Here is a 26,118-nt window from a genome sequence, read left to right as displayed (position 1 = left end):
CAAAAAAATCCAAGCAAACAAATTCCAGAATGAAATGACAAAATGATTTTAGATTGTTTCAAATCTTCTAACCATGCAGAGTACAATTATATGCAGGTGTGCAATATAACAAACACAGTCTAAACACTCTCCCCAAAGATGGATCCAGAAAACTAAGCAAATGAGCTGAAAATGAAAATAAAGTTTTCCAGGTTTAATATAAATCTTGCATAAAATAATACAAAAAGTCATTTGGTTGCTTTGTAGCACAAAATGTGAACAATTTTCTTCATTTTGTTTCAGGGCATTTTCTTAGTTTAAGAATCAAAAGCTGTTACAAATTAGCTCGTTATCAGCTACCTGCAGTTCCAAATCTCAGCATGAGGATAAATTACTGATCTAATTTTAAATCTCTTCTAACAGTATAGTATTTTAGAAATAATACCCAAATCAGACTGTCAGGGGCGTTGCCTTTGCTGCACAGATTTTCACACAATCGAACAGAGTAATAACCAGGGTGGGAACATTCTGAATATAAACAGGACTAGTATGTTTGCAATTGAATTATTCGCCAAATTTTAAAAATAAATACTCCGAAGGTGCTCTCATCAACAGAGTAAAACCTTTCCAGTGGAGCTAAGACTCACCTTTCCAACAACAGAGACTAACAGTAACAACCCTACTGAAGAGTTCAGGGTTTGTGCTCGCTTGGCAGAATGTTACACTTGTGATATGTTTTCCAACAGCTGGAACTACAGCTCTCCTTTGGCTCTCAGTCAAGTGCTGGGCCATGTTTCCATCCCTGGTGCCTCTGATATTTTGCAGGTGAGCCTTATTTACTGCCATCCTCAGCTCCCCCAGGGGCAAGACAGACATCAACTCTCTTAAGAACCTCCAGCATATTTAACTTGCAAGCAGTTTCCAGTAGATTAGAGTACAGAAAATCCTGAACAGAACATAGACCACATCTGGACAAGTGTGTCAGAAGGGCAGACAACAGGGACAGGATGTGTTAGACAGTAAATCTGCTCCTTGGGTCCTCATCTGCAACCAATTCGTCAACATTTTAGGTAGCTTCGTGTAAAATCACCATCCCTCAGTTCTTCAGTTCTACATGCCTTTTGACAGATAGGCTTTCTGGATATGTTGAATTTATCTAGAGGGACCAAAATATCTGACTTCTAAGAAAAAAAAAAAAACCACCAAGTTAAGCTGCAACATATCATGCTTTGCACCACTGATACATCAACACTCTCACCCCTCCTACCTTTTTGACCCAGGCACTGCCCTAACCATTGCTGCTATGAGACCCATGTTCTTTTATCTTACTAGGGTTGCCATTCTCCCTTTTTTAATTCTGCAGAGTTTCAATATATAAAAAAATATTCATTGAACAGGTGAACAATTCTCAAGTGCATCCCCAACAGCAAAGTGTAGTAGATAATAACAGAGCTCCACAAAATCAGTCTCAACCTGCCTACCTTACAATGATCATTTAAATTTATAAATTCTAGCTTGAGAGGTGAGAATGTGCTGTTTTCATTAACAAGACCCTCCCCTTTCTAAAGGAATAATGTTTTCCAACTCTTTGTAGCTTCTTACAAAATTAAATCAACAGAAAAAAAACAAACATCAACTTAACAAAATTTCTTTTTAAGGAGAGGATATTTCTAAAAGACTGTCCAATGAAGAAAAGTTTATTTTTAAAAGAGGGGGAAACCATTTTCCTTTGAAAGTGTTAAAATATGGACTTCAAACAGAAGAACTGAAAACAATTTGCAGCTCACTATATTTGCACACACACGAAGATAGGACAAAAATCTTCAAAAATGTCTCTAAAAAATAGCAGCAGAGCAAGAGTGTGCTAAGGTAGGCTGATGATAGGCCAATGGACATACTAGGAAAATATCCAGGCTTAAGAAAATTGTAATCTCAGCAAGCAGGATACAAAACTTTTGACATTTGTCCAGGACCAAGATGCCTTAGGCAGGAACATGCCATGCTGTGCCTGCCTGGACTCTCCTACCAGAGCAAGGCAAAGGTGAGACGTGTGTGCTTTAATTCAAAACAGACACAGAAAGAGAATACATATTGCTCCCTGTAGTTTATGCCCTTCAGCTATGGAAAAAGAAATGCTGCTTGGGACACTTCTAATCAATACACTCATTGAATGGCAGAGAGGAAAAGAAGGGTACCTAGGTAAGGCTTGGCTTTAAATGTCAAAGAAGGGAACAGACAGGAGCTGAAGTTCTGTGGACGTTGAAAATGAAAATGCTCAGTGTAGCAAGTAAGTAAAACTGGTATAAATTCATGTGCTGTAAGTCAGGTATTCAGTTACATGGTCCTCACTCATTTATAGAGACAGGACTGTCAATAAACCACTGCCTCAGATAAAAACAACATACTTAGAAAAAAACATGAAAAAATTAGTTACGAAAATACATTAGATAACTATATTGGAGTATATATCAGATCAAATAAGCTGACTACTAAAACAATAAGAACATAGACCTGTAGAAGGCATTTCATGTTAATGGAGGAGGAAAAACACAAAAGGCAGGAGAAGAGGAGGAGGTCCAGGGTGCAGATCCTGCCCTGGCACAAAGAGCAGCCCTCAGATCCCCAGCATGGGGAAGTTTCTGGAACAATCAAGCCTGATTACATGTTAAACCTCATTCTTTTGTGTAAAGCCTATTTGCTATCTGAGCCAAATGTTCATTACCCAACAGCCATCAATTTTTCATACAAGGATGGCTGTTCCAGTTTAATAACTATTATAAACGTGTACTACAAATAAATACACACACAGAGTTTTGAAATTTTAGTGGGCTGAAACTGGAACAATCATTCACAAAATGAAGCAGAAGAAAAACACAAACATTAGAAGCCACAAGCTGACAGCTAAAGCTTGCTGCAGTACATCCAAAGGGTGAAGCAGTTCACCATCACCTATGGAAGTGTACTTTTTTCAAGAGCTATTCTACTTTAAAAGGCTGAAAAGTAAAATCAAAATCAATTCCACACACAGAAAGATGGTAGAGAGCAGTAAGTACAAGTACATGAATGTATCTAAAATAAATGGATGGTGGCAGTGATAACAAAATCAAATCATAGAAGAAATCAGGAAAAAAACCTAAAACCTAATAAAATGAGAGCCATAATTTACACAGCTTTTAAAAAAGGTAGATATTTAATAAATGTACCTCATCTAAAATTGGATCAGAATGCAAATGAAGAAACTGCTAAAAGCTTTTTGAGTGCTTTATTTACTTAGTCATAACTACAGGAACTAAGAACAGGTAACCATTATTTTCACAAATTATGTCTAACAAACTTTAGCACAAACTCACAAGCACAGGCAAACACAGCCCCAATTTTCTCTGATACAAAGCAGAGAAAGAGAGAACTGTTCAATAACAATAGCCTATTTCTGTATAAGTAAAAGACTGTTGTAAAATACACTTCTGGGAGCTGAGTATTGCCACATCCCAGCTTTCATGCCATACCAGTTACTTTCTACCACAAGGTCTTAAACCAGCATGAAACCAAATGAGACCCACAAAAATTGCAGAGCATGCACAAATGAAGACCCAGAGGAAGACAAATGCAAACGCTAACAGAAAGTCAGGTATTCAAATAGCAATCATGCTTAATTTAAATTAAGTCTGCTAATTGTAACATACAAATTTACCATGCAATCAAGGCTGGAACAAAAATTAAAGGACAGGAAAACGCACAATATACTGGAAATAAGGCATTTCAAATGCCACCGCAGGATTCGAGGTAGTTTCCTTAGAGACCAAAGATTCAGGGAAGGACTGTTCTCATATGTGCTTGCAGAAAATTTTAATCTACAGAGGCTGACATTGCTTTGAGCCCTGGCAGCTCTCCTGTGGCACATGCTCACTGGCAGCGTTGCGTGACACCAGAAGTAACTCCTTCAGCATCAAACAAAACACGTGAGGTGACGTTTACATCTTCTATTAATTCTGAAGTAGTTTAAATGACATGCTTAGCACTACACAAACACAGCAGGCAGTAATGGATATGGGGAGGCTCAAAGAAGCATCATACCACTGTATAAGCATAACGTTTGCTTAGATATTCAGTACATGACTAAGCTTTGTCCTCATATAAAATACGATAGTCAAGCACCAACTCCTCAAACTCAAAGCATTTTTATGGAAAAGATGGTGATTCATTAAGCTGACAATCCTAAAACATGTCCAACTTACTGCACAGCATTGCCTAAAACTATATCCAAGAGAAACTGGTATCAGGAGTCTTGGATTTCACATCTGGCACAAGGACTCCCCTGTACAGGACTAGTAAGCATCCTCCTTCTGAATCTCAGTTCTCTGGACTCTTCCATCTTCAGGTGACATAGACCCAAAAGCAAACACGCCAGAACAGTCTTTAAAACTAAATTTTTAAGAGGCTTGGAATAAACTGTGACATTTCACTACAGAAGTGCATATTATTTTATCTGCAAATCTCCTCTAAAGAACACTTAGGTATTACTCTGTAGTCCTCAAAATAATAGGAAAAAAAAGAAGATAACTGGGCTATAGAGTGAGAAAAACTAGTCGGGGATTATCTGATAATTAGCTACAAATGCAGAATCAAATCACTTCAAAAGCATTTTGCTCAATGCTTTGATAAGATATTTGCTTGCTCAATGTGGTAACTGAGATGGTGGCCAATACAAAGTGTTCAGCACCAGACCAAAAACTAAGTCGTTTGTCTCCAGGTAGGTGTACGGGATAGGAGATGATATACCATATATTGTATATCTTAAATAAGGTCTGCTGTTTATAAAAACCATTTTGCTCTAAGGTGTACAGCTCCTTGTCAACATCAGCATTCAGCTGCCAGTAAAATAACGGGAATCCCAAGTGCACCAGAGAACACTTCTCTTAGTTTGCTCCTCACCACAACTCCACACCTCTTCAAAGAACAAGGGCCTGCAAAGATTAATGTCACAGCATGGGCAGAGCCATCCCACAGCTTTAAACTGATGGGTGCTCAGATTTAAAAGGCACTTGTCAGAGACAAACAACAGTTGAAATAAGCAGATGCACAGACTTTGTAAGGATTCCAAAACCCAAATGTGTCGACTTCAATTAAACACAAGAACTGCACATTTTCAGGCCAAACACGTGCCAGTATGTACTCTTTCTGCCTTACTTTCCATAGTAGCACTGATCTCATCCAAGTGTCCTCTGTGAACTTCAGAATCTCCCTTCTCATACCTCTGCTGAAACCAGCCTCTTTCCCCAGTATTTCATTTAGCTTACTTAGAACATCAGTGTAAAATTATCTTATATTCAGCTGTCTCTTTCATGTGAAGGATCCAAATAATTCATGAAATCGTCCACGATTTGTGTGTTGCTTCATTTCCTCCCCACAAAGGTTTTGACTTGAAAAACTGGTTTGTCCTGGGCAATAGCCAAATGTTCATACAAGAGAGTTTCGATCGGAACAAAGAGCTTTCAGGGCTTAAAACTTCGGCATTAACCCTGTAGGACCCTTTCTTTGGGTTTTAGTCTAGCAGGAAAAGAGCCAACAGTATTCAAAATGAATATAAAACATGACTTCCACAGAATTCCAAATAAAGTAGAAATTACCAGCAATCCAGGTGGATTGCCTAAATCATTACAAATATTTTGGGATATTAGAAAGACCTCTCTTCCATTCGTTGGACCAGTCTCTTTCATTGTATTTAAGCAGTGCAAATGTCCTGTAATGGAAAGTGTATTGGAAACTCCCCAAAACTCATCCATTAGTGAGCAAAACACCCATTAAGTTTCCATGCAATCCAACAGACTATTCTCATAAAGAGTTTTTCAGAAGATAAGGTAGAAATTTTTTCTCCCCCAAGCTGTGCTTTTGTCCTAAGGCCATATTGAAATACTAGCACAAGCAATTTGAATGAAATTTCCTCTCCAATTATGAGTGTCGGGAGGTCATTTAATATGCTGAGCTAGGTAAAAAAATTGAGCTAAGTATTATCGAAAGCATCAGATTTCCAGGTTTTTCACATCCTTCCCAACATAAGGGAAACATTTCTCGTGTTATTCATTTGAGCAAGGAAATGTGTGGCGTGACAGCTGTCACTTTAAAGTTAATTATAGTATAGACTCACATTTTTAACATTAGCTTTATGTTACCACAAAAAAGTAAGTATTCTGCTAGCATCAAACTAATTGTTTTTCTTCAAAGTGACAACGTATATATGGAGGAGGTGGCATCCTTCTGACATACAGCTTTTAATGTCAATCTAGATGAATCAGCATAAAGAGGCACTGAATACATTTGGAAGGATATGTATGGACTCACTGTCTAACGTGGCCCTGTTATGGCAGCAGCAAAGTTTCCACAAATGCACCATTTACAGGCTCTTGGCTGCCTGATCATTTCCTACTCACTCGTTTACATCCCAGTGAAAGGTGGTTTCTCTTATTGTTTGTGAATATTTCAATAATGAACAGTATTTTTCTTAGTTACTAAGGAACTGTTTATAATGCGATACAATGATTTCCATGGAATCACCAATTTTAGAGGAGTCTTGCTACTGAAAGATTGCTTTACATTTTATGGGTACTTAATTCTTGTGGTTTTAACAAATTACTGTATCACTGATGCTCTTTCACTGAAAGGAGATGAGGAAAGAGAATTAGAGCATCAATGGCAGTAAATCCAACATGCCCTTCTTCTCAAAAATCCACCTTTGTCATCCTCCAGAATTATCTTTCAGGTCAGTTCAACATACGAATCTCCCCCGTCTTAACTTTGCAAAGAGGAAGTCACTAAACAAAATAAAATTATTAAAACCCATAGTCACTGCCTGTACCACTCAGAGAGGATTAAAATGAAAAAATGAGGAAAGGCTAGAAATCAGCACTCAGTCAGTTTTACAAGACCAACAAACACCCACTTGCACAATTCTACAGCACTGTTATTATCAAATTGCAAGAGTAAATTCAAGATACGCCCAAAGTGCAAAGAAACTAAAGGACTTAAAAACCAGACACATTTAATTTAAATATTACAGAATTATGCTTTATCTTTCCATAACCTAATTTCAGTAGGCAATGCCTCAGTACAGCTGATATCAGAATACCAGCCCCACATGCCCTTTGAACCGAAGAGTTCTCATATTTCCTCTATAGTTCAAACTCATAAATATTTATACAGAACCAGTTTGACAGGTAAATCTGATTTATGCCTATGTCACCCCTCCCATGAGAAACTTATGTATTTACAGTTTGCTCTTGACTTTCTCTATCCTTCCGGGAATATGTTCAAGAAGAAACAATCCAGCCACTTTGACCGGAGGAGCAGATGGTTCACTTTTACAGCGCCATTAGCTGCGGCGAGAATCCCACCAGCTGCACGAGAGAGCTCATTTCAACAAAATGTACTGAGGAGAAAGAGGAGTCCCTCCCATTTGCCTCCTAATGTAGGAAAAGCCATATGGGAGTCAAGCCCTTTAGGATTTTTAGTACATATCAGAGGCCATTAGAGAGAAGTGTGCCACAGCTCAGGAGTCAGAACACCACCAGTAACCCTTTCTTGCAACGCAAAACCAAATTAAAACTGAGAGAAATCAAAGGTGGAGAAGCCCAGAATTAAGAACACACAAGCCATCACAAACGCAGTAGGATTGTACAGAAGTTTTACAAACAGAGCAGACGAAAATGGTATTAAATATCTGACACAGCAAAAAATTCTCTGGTGCTAAACACGCCCCCAAGATTGCCAAGTTACAGAAGAAACTGAAATTGCAATCGTCGTTTTTAAAAGGAGGGAGTGTACTAAGTGAACATTACGCTTTCAAAGGGGGGCAGTTAGAAACAGAAAAATATTTATTCATTTAGTAATACAGCACTTCACTCCAAGTGCCCAGATGCCACAATCCTGAGGACATTAGTGCCCAGAAACGCCCAGGTCATGGCCCTGCAATGCACTACATGAACAGTGACCACTCTCACAGCCCAGATACTCTCAGGAGCAAAGTCACTCCGTACAGGTACACACAATTTCAGGACTTATGCTCTGGCAAGAATCACAACACCACAGAGTATCATCTCAAGTAGCTGATTTATCACAATACTCACAAGACCAGCCCAACCTGCCCACCCATCTCCCCCAAGACAGCAGGCAAAGAGCTGGCAGGTCGCCAGCCCAGCACGGCAGAAGGTGATATTCCCAGCAAACTGTCACATATTCTCAAATATTTCATTTCTAAGGCTGGTTGAAGGCTGTGGTTTCCATCCTGTGCGAAATAGGATTTCCACCACATGACTTCGTGCAGCAGCTCTCTGCTCTGCCTCCTCATAGGGCTGTTTGATCATTTTGAAATACCTAATACTCATTTATGTGATTAAATCAATAAAAAGTCATCTCTTTTCCATTAAGATGCCCAGCAGATTTACAGATCAATTTCTTTCTTTTTGTACTTGAACCACTAACAAATAAATGGAATTGCAAATTTTGAGTAGGAGTTTTCTGACAAAATATTGCATGTGAAACCTTGTTAGTATCTCTCAAATTGTTTGGGTCTTTGATGTCTAATTTTAAATTCAAAATGGTACGTTAACAAGGTACTGGAAAATAAAGATAGTTTATTTTTGTTATGAGAAACACTGCGGGTGTCCACTCTGTTTGGAAGATCATTATTGTTGAATTTTCAAAAAATACTACCTTTAGGCACAATGGACACCACCTAGAATGGAGTGAGCTCCAAGTAGGAGCAATAAATGGATTCAGAATCTGCAGGTCTGAAACAAGCTTATTTTTTTTATGCAACAGTGTCCTCTCTCACCTGCCCCAAACCAGCTCCTTCCCTCCTCCTGGCTCTCACAGTGAGGCAGGTCCCATTACCCCACGCTGCTCCTGTGCTCACTGGTTGGTGGCCAAGCAGCATCTGAAAGCCAAGTCCAACCTACCTCATCCTTTGGAAATGGAGGGACAGGACAATAATTTACCCCCCTTTCCTCTGCTCAGACAAAACCAAGAAATCTTTAAGAAAATACTGAGCTTTATCTCTGCCACTTCTGTTCCTCCATCAAACTGCTGCTGCAACTGCTCAATGGGTGTGAAAGTTACTGCTTGGAGCAGAAATCAACACACAACCTGAATCTCAAGGAGCTCTTTTCCTTTAAAAAACAGGCTAAAGACAACAATTTTGAAAAGAATAACACTGCTAACGCATTTCGTGGCAACTAAGATCTCCATTTATTTACAAAATCTTTCATCATTGCCACTAAAATTTCTAAAAATCACTGTCAGCACAGTACACAACTTTAATAAAATTTAACACAAATGTGGAATAATAACAGGAAATGAAGAGCCCGCCAAAATATTACTATGTAGAAGCTACAACTCTCTAAAAAAGACTAATATCATTTCTGATAGCTGATGAACAAAATTCACCCTAAAAATCAAGTCAAAGCTTATATTCTGAGTCTTACATATATCATTAACTGTAGGAACAAATCAATTGCTGAGAAATTCTGATACCAGCTACAACTGTTTATTCATAAATCTGAATATATTGCTTTAGTCAGGATTAACTACCAACCAGTCTCACCAGTAAGTTTTCAGACTACATACGTTAAGCTCCACGGAGCACCTGATGAGCAATAATTATGTTGATATTTCCCAGCCTTCAAGGGACACTCCTGTACTGCATCAGATCCAATACCATTCATTAGTTCACACACTTCAATGTGATTTTATCAAAATCCAGAGAGCAGTGTAAATACAAACACCCATCCTTTTAACTACTACATGAACATATTTACATCTCCGAGAAAAAAAATACGCTAAATGTATTAAAGATTATTTAAAATTTAAGCTTATGCATATCTCCATGAAGACTGTTAAGTCCTATAAGTCAAAATATTTGCAAGCCCTGCACAGTGCTGCCTATATCATCATAATACTGCTTTGCTACTTCGAATAATAAAGCAGCTCATTCCCAGTAAGCATCTATCCATCATTTTGTAAAAACAAACCCCTTCTCACATTCACATACTGTGAGAAGGAACAATGCATTTAAATAAATACCTTTAAAAAGAACGATCGGTGGATCTGCACAGTATGATTTTTACAATGAACACAATTACAAATCATTAAGAAATTAGGAAATCGTATCTAACGTACTAGGAACATGATTCAGTCTGTTAAAACAGAAGTAAACAGTATTAAAACAAGCAGCTTAGAAAAACATGGTAAGAATTACTCGCAAAATCCTTAGATTACCTTTTGGATCGCCTCAACATGCTGGTAGCAGGCAGAGAGAAATTGGACAGCACTGTCCAAAAGGAGTCAGACATGATCTTTAAAAGCTTTCATTGCTGGGAAAATACAGCACAATCAAGCCACTAGCAATAAATAAGGAACTAAATAATACCAGTGACAGAGCCAATGCAAATTCCCTGTAGACCTTGCAAGCTGTTCCATTAATGTGAGACAGGCAGGCAAGCATACATATTGCTGCTGTTTCCACTGCCTCTGTTTTCTCCCGGCTCCATCCCTGCCTCCCTCCCTCCACCTTAGGAGGCAGTGCAAAATGAGATATTTATTCTCTTCGTAATATGCACACTTTAAACCTGGAGTTTGATGACTACACAGCATATGTGCTGTATATATATATCTCTCTGTGTTCATCTAATTACAATCAAAATATTTTCGATATTTTCAAAACCATAACTGGGTGCTGTTTGCGATCCTGAATAACAGAGGGGTTTTTAAGGCTGTGTCTGCACAGAGAGCATCACTGACTGCCTAGTTTGTGTTTTCATTCTGACATGGTGGCCCTTCTGTTTCCTAACTACACGAGGCACATCAGGGACATTTTCCTTAATTTTTTAATTAATCTTCCATCTTTAAACAAATCCCATCTTTTATCTTTAGTAACCCAAGCTGATTTTTAATTAAAAAAAAAAAAAGACTCCAATCCCACCTATGATCAGTTTAAAAACAGAAATCCATTCTCCCCCTGAAATCAGCCGCACCACAACCACGTCAGTCACAGTAAACACAAACTCCTACGTAGCACCTGGTGCCCACAATACAACTCAACCAGCTGAACTCTGACAATAAAATGCAAGTGATGCAAGTGGCACTTTTGTGATGCACATCAGAGGTTTCCCACGCACCCTCCCTGCACATCAGCTACAAGTTCACTGTTCCCCTTTGTGCCTGTAGAAGCCTCTTGCCATGTTTTTGCTTTTTCCGGGGTCTAAACAAAACCTCGCTGGAGCTGCCTTTTTTTTTTTTTCCTTTTTAAATTTCAATATGCAATCCATTTTCTTTCTATTGTGGCTTTTTTAAGCACTTCTGCCAGTAGGAAAGCTAATGATGTTCTCATATTTCAGCCTTCTTGAGTGGCTTTTTATCACAAACATGAGAAAGATGACAATCAACAGCTGGCGCGGCCTTCCACGCATAATACAGCCCTTAAAACATGCACAGAAAAATGTCTGGGAGAAAGAAATCCCAGTAGGCTCGCTTTAGCTTTCCACAGAATCACACAGAGGAATTAGATGGTCTTCATAATTTTCCATTAAATAATGGCACATTTTTAATAGATACGTTTATCAGGAATCGCAGTATCTGATGGAGCAAAGGATGCCCTTCCATCTGGGCTTCAGAACAGGGAAATGGGATTTCTGGAATCTCTGCTCAACACAACCATCTCTTCTAGTGCTTTTAAACATTTTTATGAAATTAATCTAAGTCACAAAGTGGGTTTGATTTCACAAAGTTAATTTAGAGTACAACTGAACCAAACTATGCCACTGTCTACGGCTGATGTGAAAGAATAAACGCATTCATTTTTGTGTGCACATAATAACATATGCCAATCAAGTAGAAACTGAAGACTAGCATTTTGGAATTATATTCAGGATATTATGTGACCTTCCAATTCCAATAAACTCTGGTTTTGAAAAGGTATGAAAATTTTAGTCTGTCAGCTAAAACATGAATTGAAATTCCCAGGCAATAATGGTGGAAAAAAAGTGGTCAGTTAACTAACAAAATAAACCCATCACAACAAAAATAAATTCTTGACTGTTTATGGTTAACAAATAAGATCACAATCAGCTAAAGCCCCTAAATCTATATTAATCATGCTTTTTTCAAAAGTGATTGAAAACTCAGTAGTGGAAGGCGATCACTCATAGTATCACTGTACTCAGCAGCAGCAGCACTTTCACATCTTTTGGAGGAAGGACATAAAAAGGAGAAGCCATTTTAAGAGAACACTTCATGGGCATCAGTGACTGACAGTCCCACAGCAGGGAAGGGAATGGGGTGTTTGCTATCCCCAGATAGTCCTGCTTTTCAAAATGCCTGTTCCACATGCCAATAATGAACTCTCATCTTGCAAATCAGCACCTGCAAAGTGCTCACTTTGGGACCATCCCCAAATTTTAACCCCAGAGAAGTTCAGAGTACCCAAAAAAAATGCGAAGATGCCACATTTGGAGATGCAGTGTTTTTGCTAGAAAAACAGAAGAACACAATGAAACTGTCAAAAAGCTTTTAAAGTAATATGACAGTGTCAACATTTGCAGATTTCTCTTTAGTTGTAACAAATGTATGAAGCATAAGGATTTTCTCGCATCTACAATGACAAATGAAATCCTTCAAAGGAACTATATTACTGTCTCTGCACAATAAGCAAAACATTTTGCAAAATTTGGACCAGAAACTTCTCAGTAATTCAAAAATATATCCTCCTGTATATGAAAAAGCATGTCAACGGCACGCTCACACAAATAGGTTATGAGATGAGTCTTCTATTTTATTTAACTCATTATAACGTTAATATGTCTTTGTGAATTCCAGACCCTGAGGTACTCCAAGACTGAAGAAACCTCTTCTCTTACAAAATTCTTCCACTCGCCTTTCAGGATATTTAGTGTCCATCAATCTTCCTAATGCACCTTCTCCACTTCACGCCCAACTTGTCCTCAGAAGAGACCACCTGCAGAACATTTCAGCAGCTCCTGTGATGATGGAGTATTTCTCTGTCAGCCAAATGTACAGTTTCCAGGGCCCTCCTAATGACACCACATCCACTGGACAGTTATAAATAGTCAATGTCAACGACTTCCCCAATTTCTCATCTTTACCATTATCAAAGTAGGACATTAATTAAGCCTGACATTAAATGAGAATGCAATTAGGCAAACAGTCCACATGAAACTCATTGCTTTCTGGACTTTTTTCATAGCAGCCACATTCATCATTAAATAAATTCCCTAGGTATAAGACCGTCTTCTTTTAAATAAAATCTGTCACTTTAAAAGTAAGTTGAACTCCCTGAAAAGTTTGAAGTAGTATCAAGCAGATCAATGAGGTAATTTTGAAAAACAATATCCCAAAGGTCAAAACTCATGACTGGCTACATTTTAAGTTGACTACATATCACGTAAAGTCTCCAAAATATTGACTATATTTTTAAATACTTCAAACAGGATGAACCACGTAGTAGTCCAGTAGTTTTCAAGTGAAGATGACTTTCATGAGTCACATAATGGTAAATGAAAGCTTATATAATGGAAACCAGTTAAAATGCTAATTGGGAAAAACCTACCTCTTCCTAAACATTCAGTTACTTGAATGGTTACATTGTATTAAGTTTCACACAAAACCATGATACTTTCAGATTTAACTTTTTTAAATAGTCATTAACCTCAAACCTACAGATTACTTATTAGACATATCCAGAAATCAAAACGATTTTGCTAGCAAAATTAAATTGTTTGGAGAAGTCACAAAAAAGAAGATACATTCTATAAAGAACCTACTGATTTTATTTTAAACTTTAAATTGTATGCCCAACAAGCACAGAAAATTATTCTACTATAAGTAAGCCTAAGTTAACACAGGTGAAGAGATACTTGCTCTGTATCACTTACTATACAGTGAAAAGGTGTAAAAACTCCAGCAGGAAACTTTGTTCTTTCAATAAAAAGAAAGGAGAAAAGTTCTTCCTTTGTGCTTCCCCAAAAAAAAAAAAAAAAAAAGGTTCCTTTAAAAAAAAAAATTACATGGGAGATGTGTGTTGAGCTATTTGGGGCATCATTATTATTTGAACACTGACCTACGTAAATGAAGAACAGACTGTCTTTGAGCTGTCTGCAATCACAGGACATGGAAGTAACAGTCTGACAGAAAACATTAAGTTGAATGTATCTTTAAGGTTCACTTTTCTATCGTTATTTTCCAGGTTATACAATCACAGATTTCTTCCTTTTTGGGCAGAAATCACCAAGCCACCCCCCCAGAACTAAAGAGCCACACTCTTTTACTACAGTGGCTCATTCAGATTTCAATTGCCCTGTATAAAAGGGCTCCCAAAGACATATTCATATAAGATTAAACTAAGAGCTGGTGGCCAAGGTTTTTGGGGGTGAAGAACAACCAAACTTCCCTCTGCTGTGAATTTCCTACGTAGGGAACATCCTAGTGACTGCACTAGTTTACCATTCAAAGGATCAGAAACATTTTCTGAAGTAGCTGTCAGGCACTGCACACCCCAACACCTGCACAAGAGCTGCCAGCTTCTCATGTAACTTTAATTGGGCACAGTTACTGAACTAACAGGGGTTGCCATCCTAGCAGGAAGCCTGAAATGGTATCTAATGCACTACAGTATCACTGCACAGTTAAGCATAAGCAACTGCTCTGATTTCAGTCTAAAACAACTCTCACAAAGTCGTACTCACTCAAATACAGAGGATGCCAACTACAGCTCTATCATCACAATTAGTATTTTCTAAGTGAAAGCACTACTAAACAGTGATAAGAAGTGAGCAGTACTAAAATTGTGTCTCAAATCCCATGAATACTTAATAAGAAAGATTCTTTCTTTGTATTTCTATTTACAAAAATATCACTTCTTAGTATGCTAATATTCCATGCAACACTATTCATTCCAAGAAACACTAGTAAGATGTTTGGCAACTCCAATATAACATAAGCTTAACATTATTTCAAGCTCACAAAATTGCCAATTGGGCTCAGACGCCATGGAAAGGTCAATTATCCTCTTTAAATAAGTTACTAGAACTTGCACTCTTTCCCTAGCCCTGCCTTCTCCATGTGCAATTCAAATGTCAGTTGTCCGATTTAATCAAATGTAACCTCCATATGTGATTAAAACGCCATGAAAATGAGAAATGTTATTTGAAAAATAACAATACTGAACATGAGATCTGAAAATGTCACTTCACGTTTACACAGACGTCTTCTAACGTTTCATCCAAAATGTTGCTGAGGACACTCGGTAGCACTTGTGAGAAACACAGCATCAGAGTGCTGCCATAACCTCAACATCCTCATCCAAAGGTTTTCCCTCCTCTTCACCGGCAAAAAATTATCCAAAGCAAAACACAGACTGAGCCCCCTCTTGCCACTGTAGCATTTCCTCATCTTTGCCATGTATTATTTATCCCAGTGCACTTAAAACTTCCTTTCTAACCTGCAATACAGTGTTAATGAATTCACTGTGCAACTGCATTTGCAAACAGTAAAATAACCTAATCTCTTCTCCTGCCACTCCAACCTGTAGCAGCCTCTCCATGAACAAGCACAGCACTTCAGCAGCTTCAGCTCTTTGCAGAATCCTTCCACCTTTGGCTCCTGGCACTGGAGTAACACAACCAGGTTAATATTAATTCTCCTGTAACATGGGGTCTGTATATACCCCAAAGAGCTGTAACACACAGCCCTTGACAGACATGGTCCATAACCATTCCAACAAGACTGGAAGCAAAGCAGATTTGAAAAAGCAGGTTTATTTCCCCCTCATTTTACAGGAAAACTACAGTGCAGAGCCTGAAGGACAAATTAAGGGTAAAAGCAGCAGCAAAGGCAGTCGACAGACTTTGTGTCTTTGCAGGGAGTGAGGACTGAAGAAGAACTACCAGTGGATGGTTAAAACTAAACCAAGACAACACACAAGTAATTAAGGTAAAATTAACAAAGCAAGAAACAAAGAAAGGGAACTGAGCTGTATTTCAGGGGGTGAATTAGAGGGCTTTGAGTTACTCAGATCACAACTACCAGCTTGCAAAAGCAAAAAAAGGGGCTCCTCTCATCTATGCAAGACCACAAGCCCCCAACAGCAGCCTGCGCAGACACTGTGCCAAGGATCACCGTGGTGGCCCCAGGCTCGAGCACACGTGGTGAGCAGCAGCAGGGAGTGCTGCCACCTGCTTCACAGCGTATTACCCAGAAGACCAAATCAAGCCTGAACTCTAAAACAAGCTCTGGCATCTGATTTGTCTCTCAGTATAATTCAGGTTGTTTGCTCCAACCCAAATATCCGGTGCAGGACGTTCCACTCCACGGCTTGTTTCCTCGTTCCCTGGTTAACACACTTGGACTCAGCTGAAATGTTAAGGATATTGTAAAGCCCTTGCATTTACCATGGCTTTTCTGAGACAAAAAGCTTATTTTGTTGGATGTTGGCTAAGAAGAGTTATTCTGGGAGCAAGGGGAATGCTAATGTAATGAACAGACGAAGAGGATGAATTTTACATTTTCAGGCATAAATTCTTAATGAAGTTAGAGCACGGGATAAGAATAGACTTTACAAAATAAGCCATGGTACAGAAGAGACATGAGAAATCAAAACCATGCTTGGGAAACATCATGAGTGCTGGTAGACACAGACAAAAAAATAGGATGAACAGTTTATCTAGTTTTACAGGCAGAATTACATCCTAATTTAGCCATGAATTTTGAACAGGAATTGGCCCCTATTTTAGCTATTTCTTTGGAATACTACAAATCTTCACAGCAAAAGCTTAGCTTTTTTTAAGTCTGGGAAAGCCATGACAATGTATCATCAACCATCAGGCAAACAAACTGCTCCAGGTTGTGAACCTCAGAAAAATATGTAACATAAAAATAGACTGAACATGAGAACAAGCTCAAACCATGGATTTTTAAATAATTACAGATTGATACATCTCTATCAACTGTTTTACAGTAATTCTGAGAAACCCACAAAGGTAATGCATTACAAAAGTAAGGTTTCTTAAAATACACACGGTATTTATGTCTTCTAACAAAGTTATTTATTTTATTTATGACTTCTAACATATATGTCTACCTATATATAAGTGGAGACACAAATATTAGAGATCCAGAAGACAGAAGAGGATTTAATAAATCAAGATAAATTTACTCCAATTGAATTCTCAGCTTTGAAATAAAGTACAGAATGGGCAGATACGGAATTCTGAATGATTTCTGCAGTCTCCAGAGAAACATTCTGTTGAAATACTAAAAGACATAATTTAACAGTCTGCAATCTTACTATACTCTACTGTAACATAAAAATGGCACAGATAAATCTAAATAATATAGCTAGAAACCAAAATATATAACAAAATTGCTTGTTTTTAAAATAAAGTACTTTCATAGCCCACTTCACCTTTACATCTCAGATATAAAGAAAAAAAGAAAATACTGATAAATGGGAATATTCATCTGATATTCACTTTCTTTTCTTCCAAATTTTGACTAGCAGATGTAGCATTACACAGATCTTGCAGACTGGGGGGGGGGGGGAACAAAATCAAAAGTTAAGTAAAAATTTTGGGGGGGGGGGTCGTTTAATATTTTCTAACAAAACCAAATCTAGGCTTCTGTGCTACCCATGAAAACGCAGCTCGTAAGAAAAGCAAATAATATTTCCAGCTTGCCTTCTAAACAAACTTCTAAACAAACACCCGGGCTGAGAGTGCACGGGTCACGCGTGCCAACGAGCAACACCTGCGTGCCCGGGGAACGCGCCTTCTGCAGAGGAAACGCAACTCGCGCAAAATTAACAAATATTTTCACGTCGGCGACCACTTACAACAACACTACGTAAACCACCGACTGCGGCGCTCTGCGGCGTGGGCTGCAGCTGCCCCTGCCCTTAATAAGAAGGGGAAGGTTGCAGAAGCGACAGGTCACAGGTTTCTGATCCATGTTGCCACGAGCGGAGGCTGCGCGCGCCCGGCCGTGGGGCACAGGCTGGAACACGTCCCCGTGGGCTGTTCCTCCGTGCCAAAGGCAAACGCAGCCGTAATCCACTCCATTTGGCTCAAATGAGTTGTGAGTTCTCTGCAAGGGCAAGGCGGGCACCTGTGACCTAAAAGGAACACTTCTGGTCAATCTTTGTGTGTTGATTCACTTGGAAAAATTGGACGTCTAATGATTTTGAAATCTTCCAGTCTCTCGGAAGCAGAATGGACGAACGGTTGCATTGAAATGAAGTGTGGAGGAAAGTTGATAGGGATTTTTACCAGATTTCTTTCAGTGGAAAATTTTGCCCTAAAATTTTGCTGAGAATTATAGCTTGACCTGTTCTGCTATTTCGCATTTCTCATCTGTTCGCAAATAAAACTGAGAATCACAGGAACAAAAACTGAAATATAATAGAGAGTACAAAAAACAGTATTCACCTTTTCAGGCAAGCTGTAACCCAAACATACATTATCACTTCTACTCATGCAGCAGGTCTTAGATCAGAATCAAAAGAATTACTTCCAAAACTTTTTTTTTTATTATTATTTATATAAATACATGCCCATCTGAGCCCAGAGATGTGACAATGCGACTCTCAGTGCACAGCAAGTCTTTACCAGACGGCTGGATCAATAACATCCCTGCTCTAAAGACCTAAAGGTCTAAAGAAAGGAAAGGACAGGGAGAACAGGAAGGAAACAAAAGCACACAGAGCTCTTTCACCACAGCAAAGATTACTGTTTGAAGATTTTATTTTAGAACATTAATAATTCATAATGACAGTGTAATGTAAACTAGGTTAGAAGATTATGCTCTCAAGTACCACACAAGGCATTGAATGACAGAATAATAACCACTAGCCAAAGCAGCAAAATTTCAGGAGATAAATGAGGGTAAGGGAGAACTTGGAGGACTAGAAGAAGCATATTTGAGACAAATGAACAATAACAGGAAAAGAAAGATTCCGAAAAAAAGGGGAGCACAGATACAGCCTGGAGAAAACAGAGCATGAATGGGTCCATTACAGAGGATGAAGCTCTGCTGCATTCAAACAAGAGCTTAAATTTGAGACAAAAGTTCACCATAGCTCAGGAGAGCGAGACACAGTTGAAATGGGACACCACTTCCCAAACTGGTAAAAAGGTACCCTGAAATCTTCTTTCCTTCTTTACACTCTAAACGTTCCTTAAGCTCGCTGTCAGAACATCTCTACTATTAGTGCTTCAGAACAGGACATTAACAGGCCTGTGTGCACACTCACCAATTTTCCAAGTCAGAACTAAAAATAGCACCTGGTTGCCTCACAGGCTGATTAAAAACAAATTTTGGAAAATGCATGGCACTGTCTATCAACAATAATAAACACATGACTGCCCGGTTAAGAATATATGTTTCTTTCTCAGAATTATTCCCTTGCCAGGAATGTTTCAGCGCTCAGGTTGTTTCTGTATCTGTACCCAAGATCAAAAGGCCTTTGAGGGACAGATTATGTGGCAGGAAAAATTTTATACAGAACTGAGCACAATACTGTTGTTTGAGGAAATCACTATTATTTGAGAATCAGGACAGAAAAAAAAAGGCTTCAGTATTTTCTATTGTCTCTTAAGAACCTTCTGATATTTTTATTCCTCACCAGAAGTTGCTAACTTGTCCCAACCATGCCAAACTCTTAGTAGTGCAGCTATAGTGAGTCAGCTCTTAGCAGGTGTAGCAGCAGGTCACAGCCTTCAAACAGAATTATATAGAAACATCAGCTGTGAACCATAACCATATATGGTTTATAGGTGAAATGGCTGACAAACAGTAAAACCCCCCAACTTCTGAAGTCACAAGCACACACTCTCCTCTGGGAGCCTCCAATTTCCCAGGTCAAACCACCAGGTTATGATTTACAAGTGGTCCCATGGAGGGCAGCCAAATTGTGAGCCTGGACTGAGACAAGAATTCACACCTCGAGCTCCAAACCCCAGGGTTTAACTCTTCTGCTACTGCAGCTCCAGGCAGGACACCGGGATTTTTGCATTCAGGTAATGCCTTCACATAAAAAAATCACACCATTCAGGCCACCATGCCTCAATATTCCCAACCATGTGACAGTTAACAAACAGTTTCCAACCAGCCTAAGACAGACAAGAAGTTATCTGAGCCTGTCACATTTTAGGTATCACCTATGTCCATCCCCTATAGCCTCCTAGATGGGAAAAATGATCCCCGAGACTAACAACTGGTACAAAAGAAAAGGAATAAAGAGAAAAATTTCCATTAAAAAATAAATGAACTGTGGGAAATTCATTCATTCAATGTGAGATGTAGATTAGAATTCAGTTGCCAAAAGCTTACCTACTCAAAATTCATCATTTCACGGTTCGCATAATGATATATCCACAAAGTTGTTCCGTTACTCATTATTCCTGAATTGCTGATCTACATTGTTTCCAAAAGTGACATTATGCTGTCTTGCAGTCAACTCTGACCAATTATTTAGCACCTTTAGGAAAGCTGAACCTGTACCAAATCAAGTGCTAAAACAGGAGGATAACACTTGCTGCAAACCCAAAACAATTTCCAAATGTCATTCAAGCTGAATGTAGGCGTCTTCATTAATCCTGACATTTGTCAAATAGGAATTTCTAACTCAAAAAACCTCTTAAAACCTGTATCATATCAAGTGACTTTAAACTAAAATTAATTTAAGTAGAGAGATAGGAGACCCTCACCAACTTTTGACAAGCCTTGAGGTATTTCAAAATAAAAATAAAGAACCTCATCAAGTCTGAATTCTGAAATGTTTTTGATCTTCCCTAAAAATATGGAACTTCTCCTGCTTACAGGTGCTGCCCCACAGTTGTAAAATATACGCAGTCTTCAAAACCCAAACCGCAGGTGATCTGGGGAGGAGTGTGCCAAGGATACATCCTCGTACTATGGAAGGGATTTCTGCACCTGCTTCAAAGCAGAAGGACTGGAGTTACAAGGCTCTCTCCTGGAGACACACCAGCAATCCTGATACACAAGACAAAGAGCCACAGTCTAACAGGACACTCATTCCAAGGAGGTGGATGTCTCCATCCCCACCCTTTGGTGAAGGTTTGCTGAAGCCCACCTGCTTTACTGCAATGGAGCAGACTCACCCAGGACACTGCCCACCCGACCTCACTCACGCACCCAAACAAGCCATAGCTCTCAATATAGGTCTCCCCTTACCCACTCCAACAGCTTGGGTAAAGAAAGGCTTTAAATAAAGGCAGGCAACCCTCCCAGTACATTTGCTGAATGCCTATGCATGATATATTCTTGTTACTTACCACAGTTATTGATTAAAAGCTTGTTTCCTAGAATAGGCTTTTTATGTAAATAAATTAATATATTCTTAAATTATATCACAGATGTCCATAAAATCCTAATTATATAAAACTCATAACATTGTAATTACACACTGATCAAGTAATTATGTACTGTGCTCAAACACTGAGTATTTCAGAGCAACATTAGGTTTCCCATTTTGTTTTACTTAAATGGGACAGCAAGGGTCTGATCACCATCACTCCCAGAAATAGTGACCAGATTTTGTACAGGCTAGGAAAAAATTCTATTAAAGTATTCTGCAAAGCTATAAAAAAATTAATAGCTATTATCAAGAGACTCTATTAAAGCTAGAAGTTCCAAGGGAAAACATTCCTATAAAAATAATCTCTACCATATATCTCTATAAGAACATGTTCCACAACTGGCATGAATTCATGGAATCAAAATAGCAGGAGAAAATACCCCTTGAAAAATCCAGCTGAAGCCAACTCTTCCCTTGATTTCTTAGGATAAAGCAAATTTCCACTGAGACTTCAGCTAACCTACAGCACCCACAGATGCCAGAAATATGGCACCTGAACACTTTCATCCTTCTTATCACAAACAAATTAAACTGTTTCTAGAATTACTGAAACTGTCTTATATCTTGCTGAGAGTGTTACAGAGCGTGTAACATTTTCTGAAATGGGGGAAATTCACCCTCCTTTAATCTCAGAGTTCATCACTTCCAAGTTAGAACAATCAATTCATGACATATTTTAAGCAACTTGAGATCAAAAGATGCTGTAAATTCGTATTTTGATTAAATTAAAGTACAAATATGGGTGCATAAAGATTTGCCAACTCATAAAGAGGACCAGCTGTGAAACATGGCCTCATTTTCTTCTTCAGTAATTTGACTTCCCTGCTACCCCCAGAAGAGTGCAAGCCAGATCCCAAAGATGAGACTCAGTACTTGTTTAATTTTGAACATCATTCTATTTTCTTCCTAAAGTTACATGACCTTAATTCCAACTCACAGTTCCATCAACTATTGCAGTCTCATTCCACCTGTTATCAATTTGCTTGTATTGTAATCAAGCCATTTCACATTTCCTTTTACTCTTTTGAAAGGCTTACATTATTTTCATTTGTTCAAAGGTTACGTATAAAATATTTTCAATCTCAATTAGATTAGTTCTTTCAGAAGCCATGAACTTCCATGCCACCTGTCTGGACACCAGTAAAAATATCAATGACACCGTGAAATACAGAAAAGAAGGGAAAACCTGTGCAAATACTTGCAAAAGCAACATACCAAAGGTAAAAAGTGAGAAAGATTTAACATCAAGGCCTTTTACTTGCTACATTTCTCAGCAGTTCCTTGCACAGCCATGGAAATGAACCTCTGCCTGGCTAACTGAGGGTGCTAAGCTGAGTAGATCAATGACAGTACTAAGTTGCCAAGATGAACCTTTGCTCTAAGCAAGCAGGAATGGCTATCACTGGTACTGTAACCAAGTAAACAAAACTACAACAAAGAAAGACTGGATAAAAACAGGATCAAGGGCTGCACAGGTGAAAGCAACAACGACGAAAATAAAAAGTTATTATAGCAGACCTAAGCTCTTACACAGAACAACATATCTGTGAATCATCAACCATTCAGTATTTAAAGAGCAGATGGCTGGAAGGTCCCCATATGTGAAAAATATTATTATCAAGGAGAGTTCATAGTAACTGTGGAATAAAACTTGATGATGAGACTTTTATATGAACTGCTCCTAAAGAGAAAATTATTCACTGACCCGTGTCAGAAGCCTGAAATTCGAAGGTTTCTCAGAGGAAAAAAAGCAGTAAGTACCAAAAAGGCCTTTTGAAAATAATCAATAATCATCAGATCTCATCTCCAAAAAGAACAGTTCTCAACTGACTTCAACAATAATCTAATTTTGATATTTAATTCCCACTTACCAGTCTGTTAATTAGCCCCAAGGCTAAAAAGCATTTAATCGTATTTAATCACCCTTGTTTAAAGGAACATTACCCAACACCAGCCTTTAAATAATAAAAATTCATTTAAAATTAGATTGATGACAATGACACTGAAATGTCAGGAGACTGCTCTGTAGTTGCTGCCCTTCACTTCACCGCCAGTGCTGCCAAAATGAGCACCTTATTAAGAATTGTCACCAATTGCTGCCCAACGTGCAGGGAGAGCAGCAGCCTGCTGGGCAAGCCCCTCTCCATGGCCCTGCACAGTGAGGACAGACACGGGCAACATCCCCCTCCTTTGCTGACAACCTGATTTCCCCTCAACAGATGTAGTAGACATCACTCTGCATTAGAGGGGCAGGTGCCTAAAATAATTCAACTTCGCATTTTCTGGTTACTCCCACCAGAGCTGGCCAGCAGGAGCAATCTCCCTCTGAAATAACAGTCTAGATTCAGGGGCTATTGCATTACCACCTGATGAGTAACTGAAATTTGACCAGCTACATCCACCCTGCAGCATGTGAACTTCAAAACCAGCCCTCTGATGCTATGCTGGCTCAAGTTTTAAGTAGGTACCACACTGAGCTCCAGTTTCATAACCACACACACAAAGATCTCCAGCTTGTGTTAGCCTTTCCCTGGGACTACCTCACTAGGTAAAGTTTCCTCTTAGTGAAGAAGCCAAAGATTTCCACTGGGGCTGCTGGTGGCCATGCCTGACCCATAGGAGCACAACAAGGAGCAAGAGCTAATCCTGAAGGAAAAATACATCAGTCAACCTCTCAAATGCTTTAATACAAACTGGGCTGGTTTGGGCTGGTTTTGGTTTACAGACTCTAGTACCCCACATTTAAACCTGCTAACAACAGGCTTGATTTTACTCGTTATCATTTGGAGACTTCATCCTGCCAGCCTCTGTAAGACAGCAATGTGGATTTCCAGTGAATAGAACTGGATGCAGTCCTTTAGCACAGACCCACTATTCTAGACAGGTATTTTTAAAGGACCTCACTCTTGGCTGTTTTACTTTTATATTGGTTTTCTTGACATCAGCCATGCTTGTGAGGGCTCCTTTGATGCATGGTACAAGTTGCACACATATTCAGAAGCTAACCACCAGGAATTTGCATGCACACACCAGCAGGCAGGTTTCCACTCCTTTATCCCTACATAGGGCCTTAAACTACACATGAACTAAAAAAACCTTGTACCCATAAGCAACATGAACTTGAACACTAAGTGGCTGTAAGTAAGTTACGACTATAAGGCTGTTCCCTTCTGTTAGATGTTATTCTCTTAAACTATAAAGCTGTTAAGTTCATAGATGGTTATGCCAACACCAAACCATTAGCAATTCCTAGTTGACACCTTTCCTTACCTCCACTGAAAAGGATGGCTGTAGCACGGACTAGATGGATTGCTCTGGGGTTGTGAGTTCAGGTAAAATACTAGAGGAGAAGTAACAAGCGCACAGTCAGCACTAAATGGGAATTTAAGATGCTGCAGACCTGGAGCAGATGTAGGAGAGAACATGTGCTGATGAACATCATTTCCTCGGCAGTGGGAGTACAAAGGAGAGGAGATTCTGACAAGGTACCACAGTAGAAAAAAAAAAAATCAGGGTCAATATCACATTTTTTGTTTCAATTAAAAAAAAAAAAAAGATACTTCCAAAATACAAGTTATACCTTTCTCACTAAATGCAATACACTAAGTGGTCAAAAGTCATGCTTTCCATTACCATCCAAATCAAAATGTATTTTTCATTCAATTTAATATCTATTAAATGTTATTTTTCCACTACTACAAAAACCTTCCAATCTGGAATTATCCAAATCCTTCTTTGTAGCGATTTCCAGGCTTTCTGGAATATGCACCACTGTCAATCTCTAATATAAAACATTTAATTGAGTAAAAACAACAAATTGATAATGGCACCAGTAACAGACATGGATCATTTGTATCACAGCCTTCACAATTTGGGAGCCATGGTCATACCACAGCTGTGGCAATAACAGAAATACCCAACTGTGAAAATATGAATTACACAAACCATTAAACTAGAAAACAACACTTAGCAGTGACAGTGTTTTAGAACAACAACTACTTAAGCCTGAAAGCAGCACTGCAAAATGGCTTTATTCTAATTTCAGCAGTAGGGAAACTGAGGCACGGAGAGGTTAAAGTGACATGTCCACAGCACATCCCTGGTTGTACCAGGATTGCAGCTGAGGACGCTGATGCCCAGCTCTGTGAACTGTCCTGCTTTTGCAGGGGTAGCAGCCAACACACATTTGTACACACAGAGAGCACAGAAAATGCCTCAAGGTAGCTGCTTTTCAAAAAGCTGCAAACAGACTACTACAGAAACACAGAGCAGAGGTTCTGACACCTACTTTATTGAACTATACACGATGAGATGTCCTTCACTAGAAATAAAGTAAAAGTTAACTTACAAATATTGGTATTACAGTGTTCTTATGTGTTAGAATACAACCTAGAGCCACTCTACTCTTACACCTGTAACTTTGATTTTTGACTGAGGGCCGAAAAAAGTTTCTCTTTGCCGTATTTAAACATAAAACTGAGAAGAATGGAAACCTGAAGGACGTTTCAGTTTTGTTTAGAATTCAGATATTTTACACTTCAAGTCCTGAAGTCAAGCATGTTTGTTCATGTTCCTTGCTTTATATTTCCTAATGAATCCAAATACTTATCAGCAAGTAACCTTTACATACTGGAAATCCTCCCCACTAGCAATCTCTGCTTACACAGCTGATGAGCTTTACAGTCTGCAGACAGAAAAGGTTA

At 38.8% G+C, this 26,118-nt stretch overlaps 1 protein-coding gene across 9 annotated transcripts in view; it reads right to left on the bottom strand.

Moving 5' to 3' along the window:
* MAST2 (microtubule associated serine/threonine kinase 2) overlaps positions 1-26,118 on the bottom strand; it is a 191,807-nt gene that overhangs the window by 75,640 nt on the left and 90,049 nt on the right. For 3 of the 9 annotated variants that reach the window (XM_032696467.1, XM_032696463.1, XM_032696462.1), the window contains one exon: positions 24,686-24,892. The exons of 5 other annotated variants lie outside the window; for them this stretch is intronic. In XM_032696467.1, coding sequence (XP_032552358.1) covers positions 24,686-24,892 — 207 coding nt within the window. Of the gene's footprint in view, positions 1-10,248; positions 10,497-24,685; positions 24,893-26,118 lie in introns of those variants that run through there. One more of the 9 variants, XM_032696464.1, reaches the window with a different exon arrangement.

This window comes from Chiroxiphia lanceolata, chromosome 9, assembly GCF_009829145.1.
Source record: "Chiroxiphia lanceolata isolate bChiLan1 chromosome 9, bChiLan1.pri, whole genome shotgun sequence".
NCBI lineage: Eukaryota > Metazoa > Chordata > Aves > Passeriformes > Pipridae > Chiroxiphia > Chiroxiphia lanceolata.
Note: the sequence above shows the minus strand (reverse complement) of the source record. Positions and strands in the feature narration are given on the sequence as shown.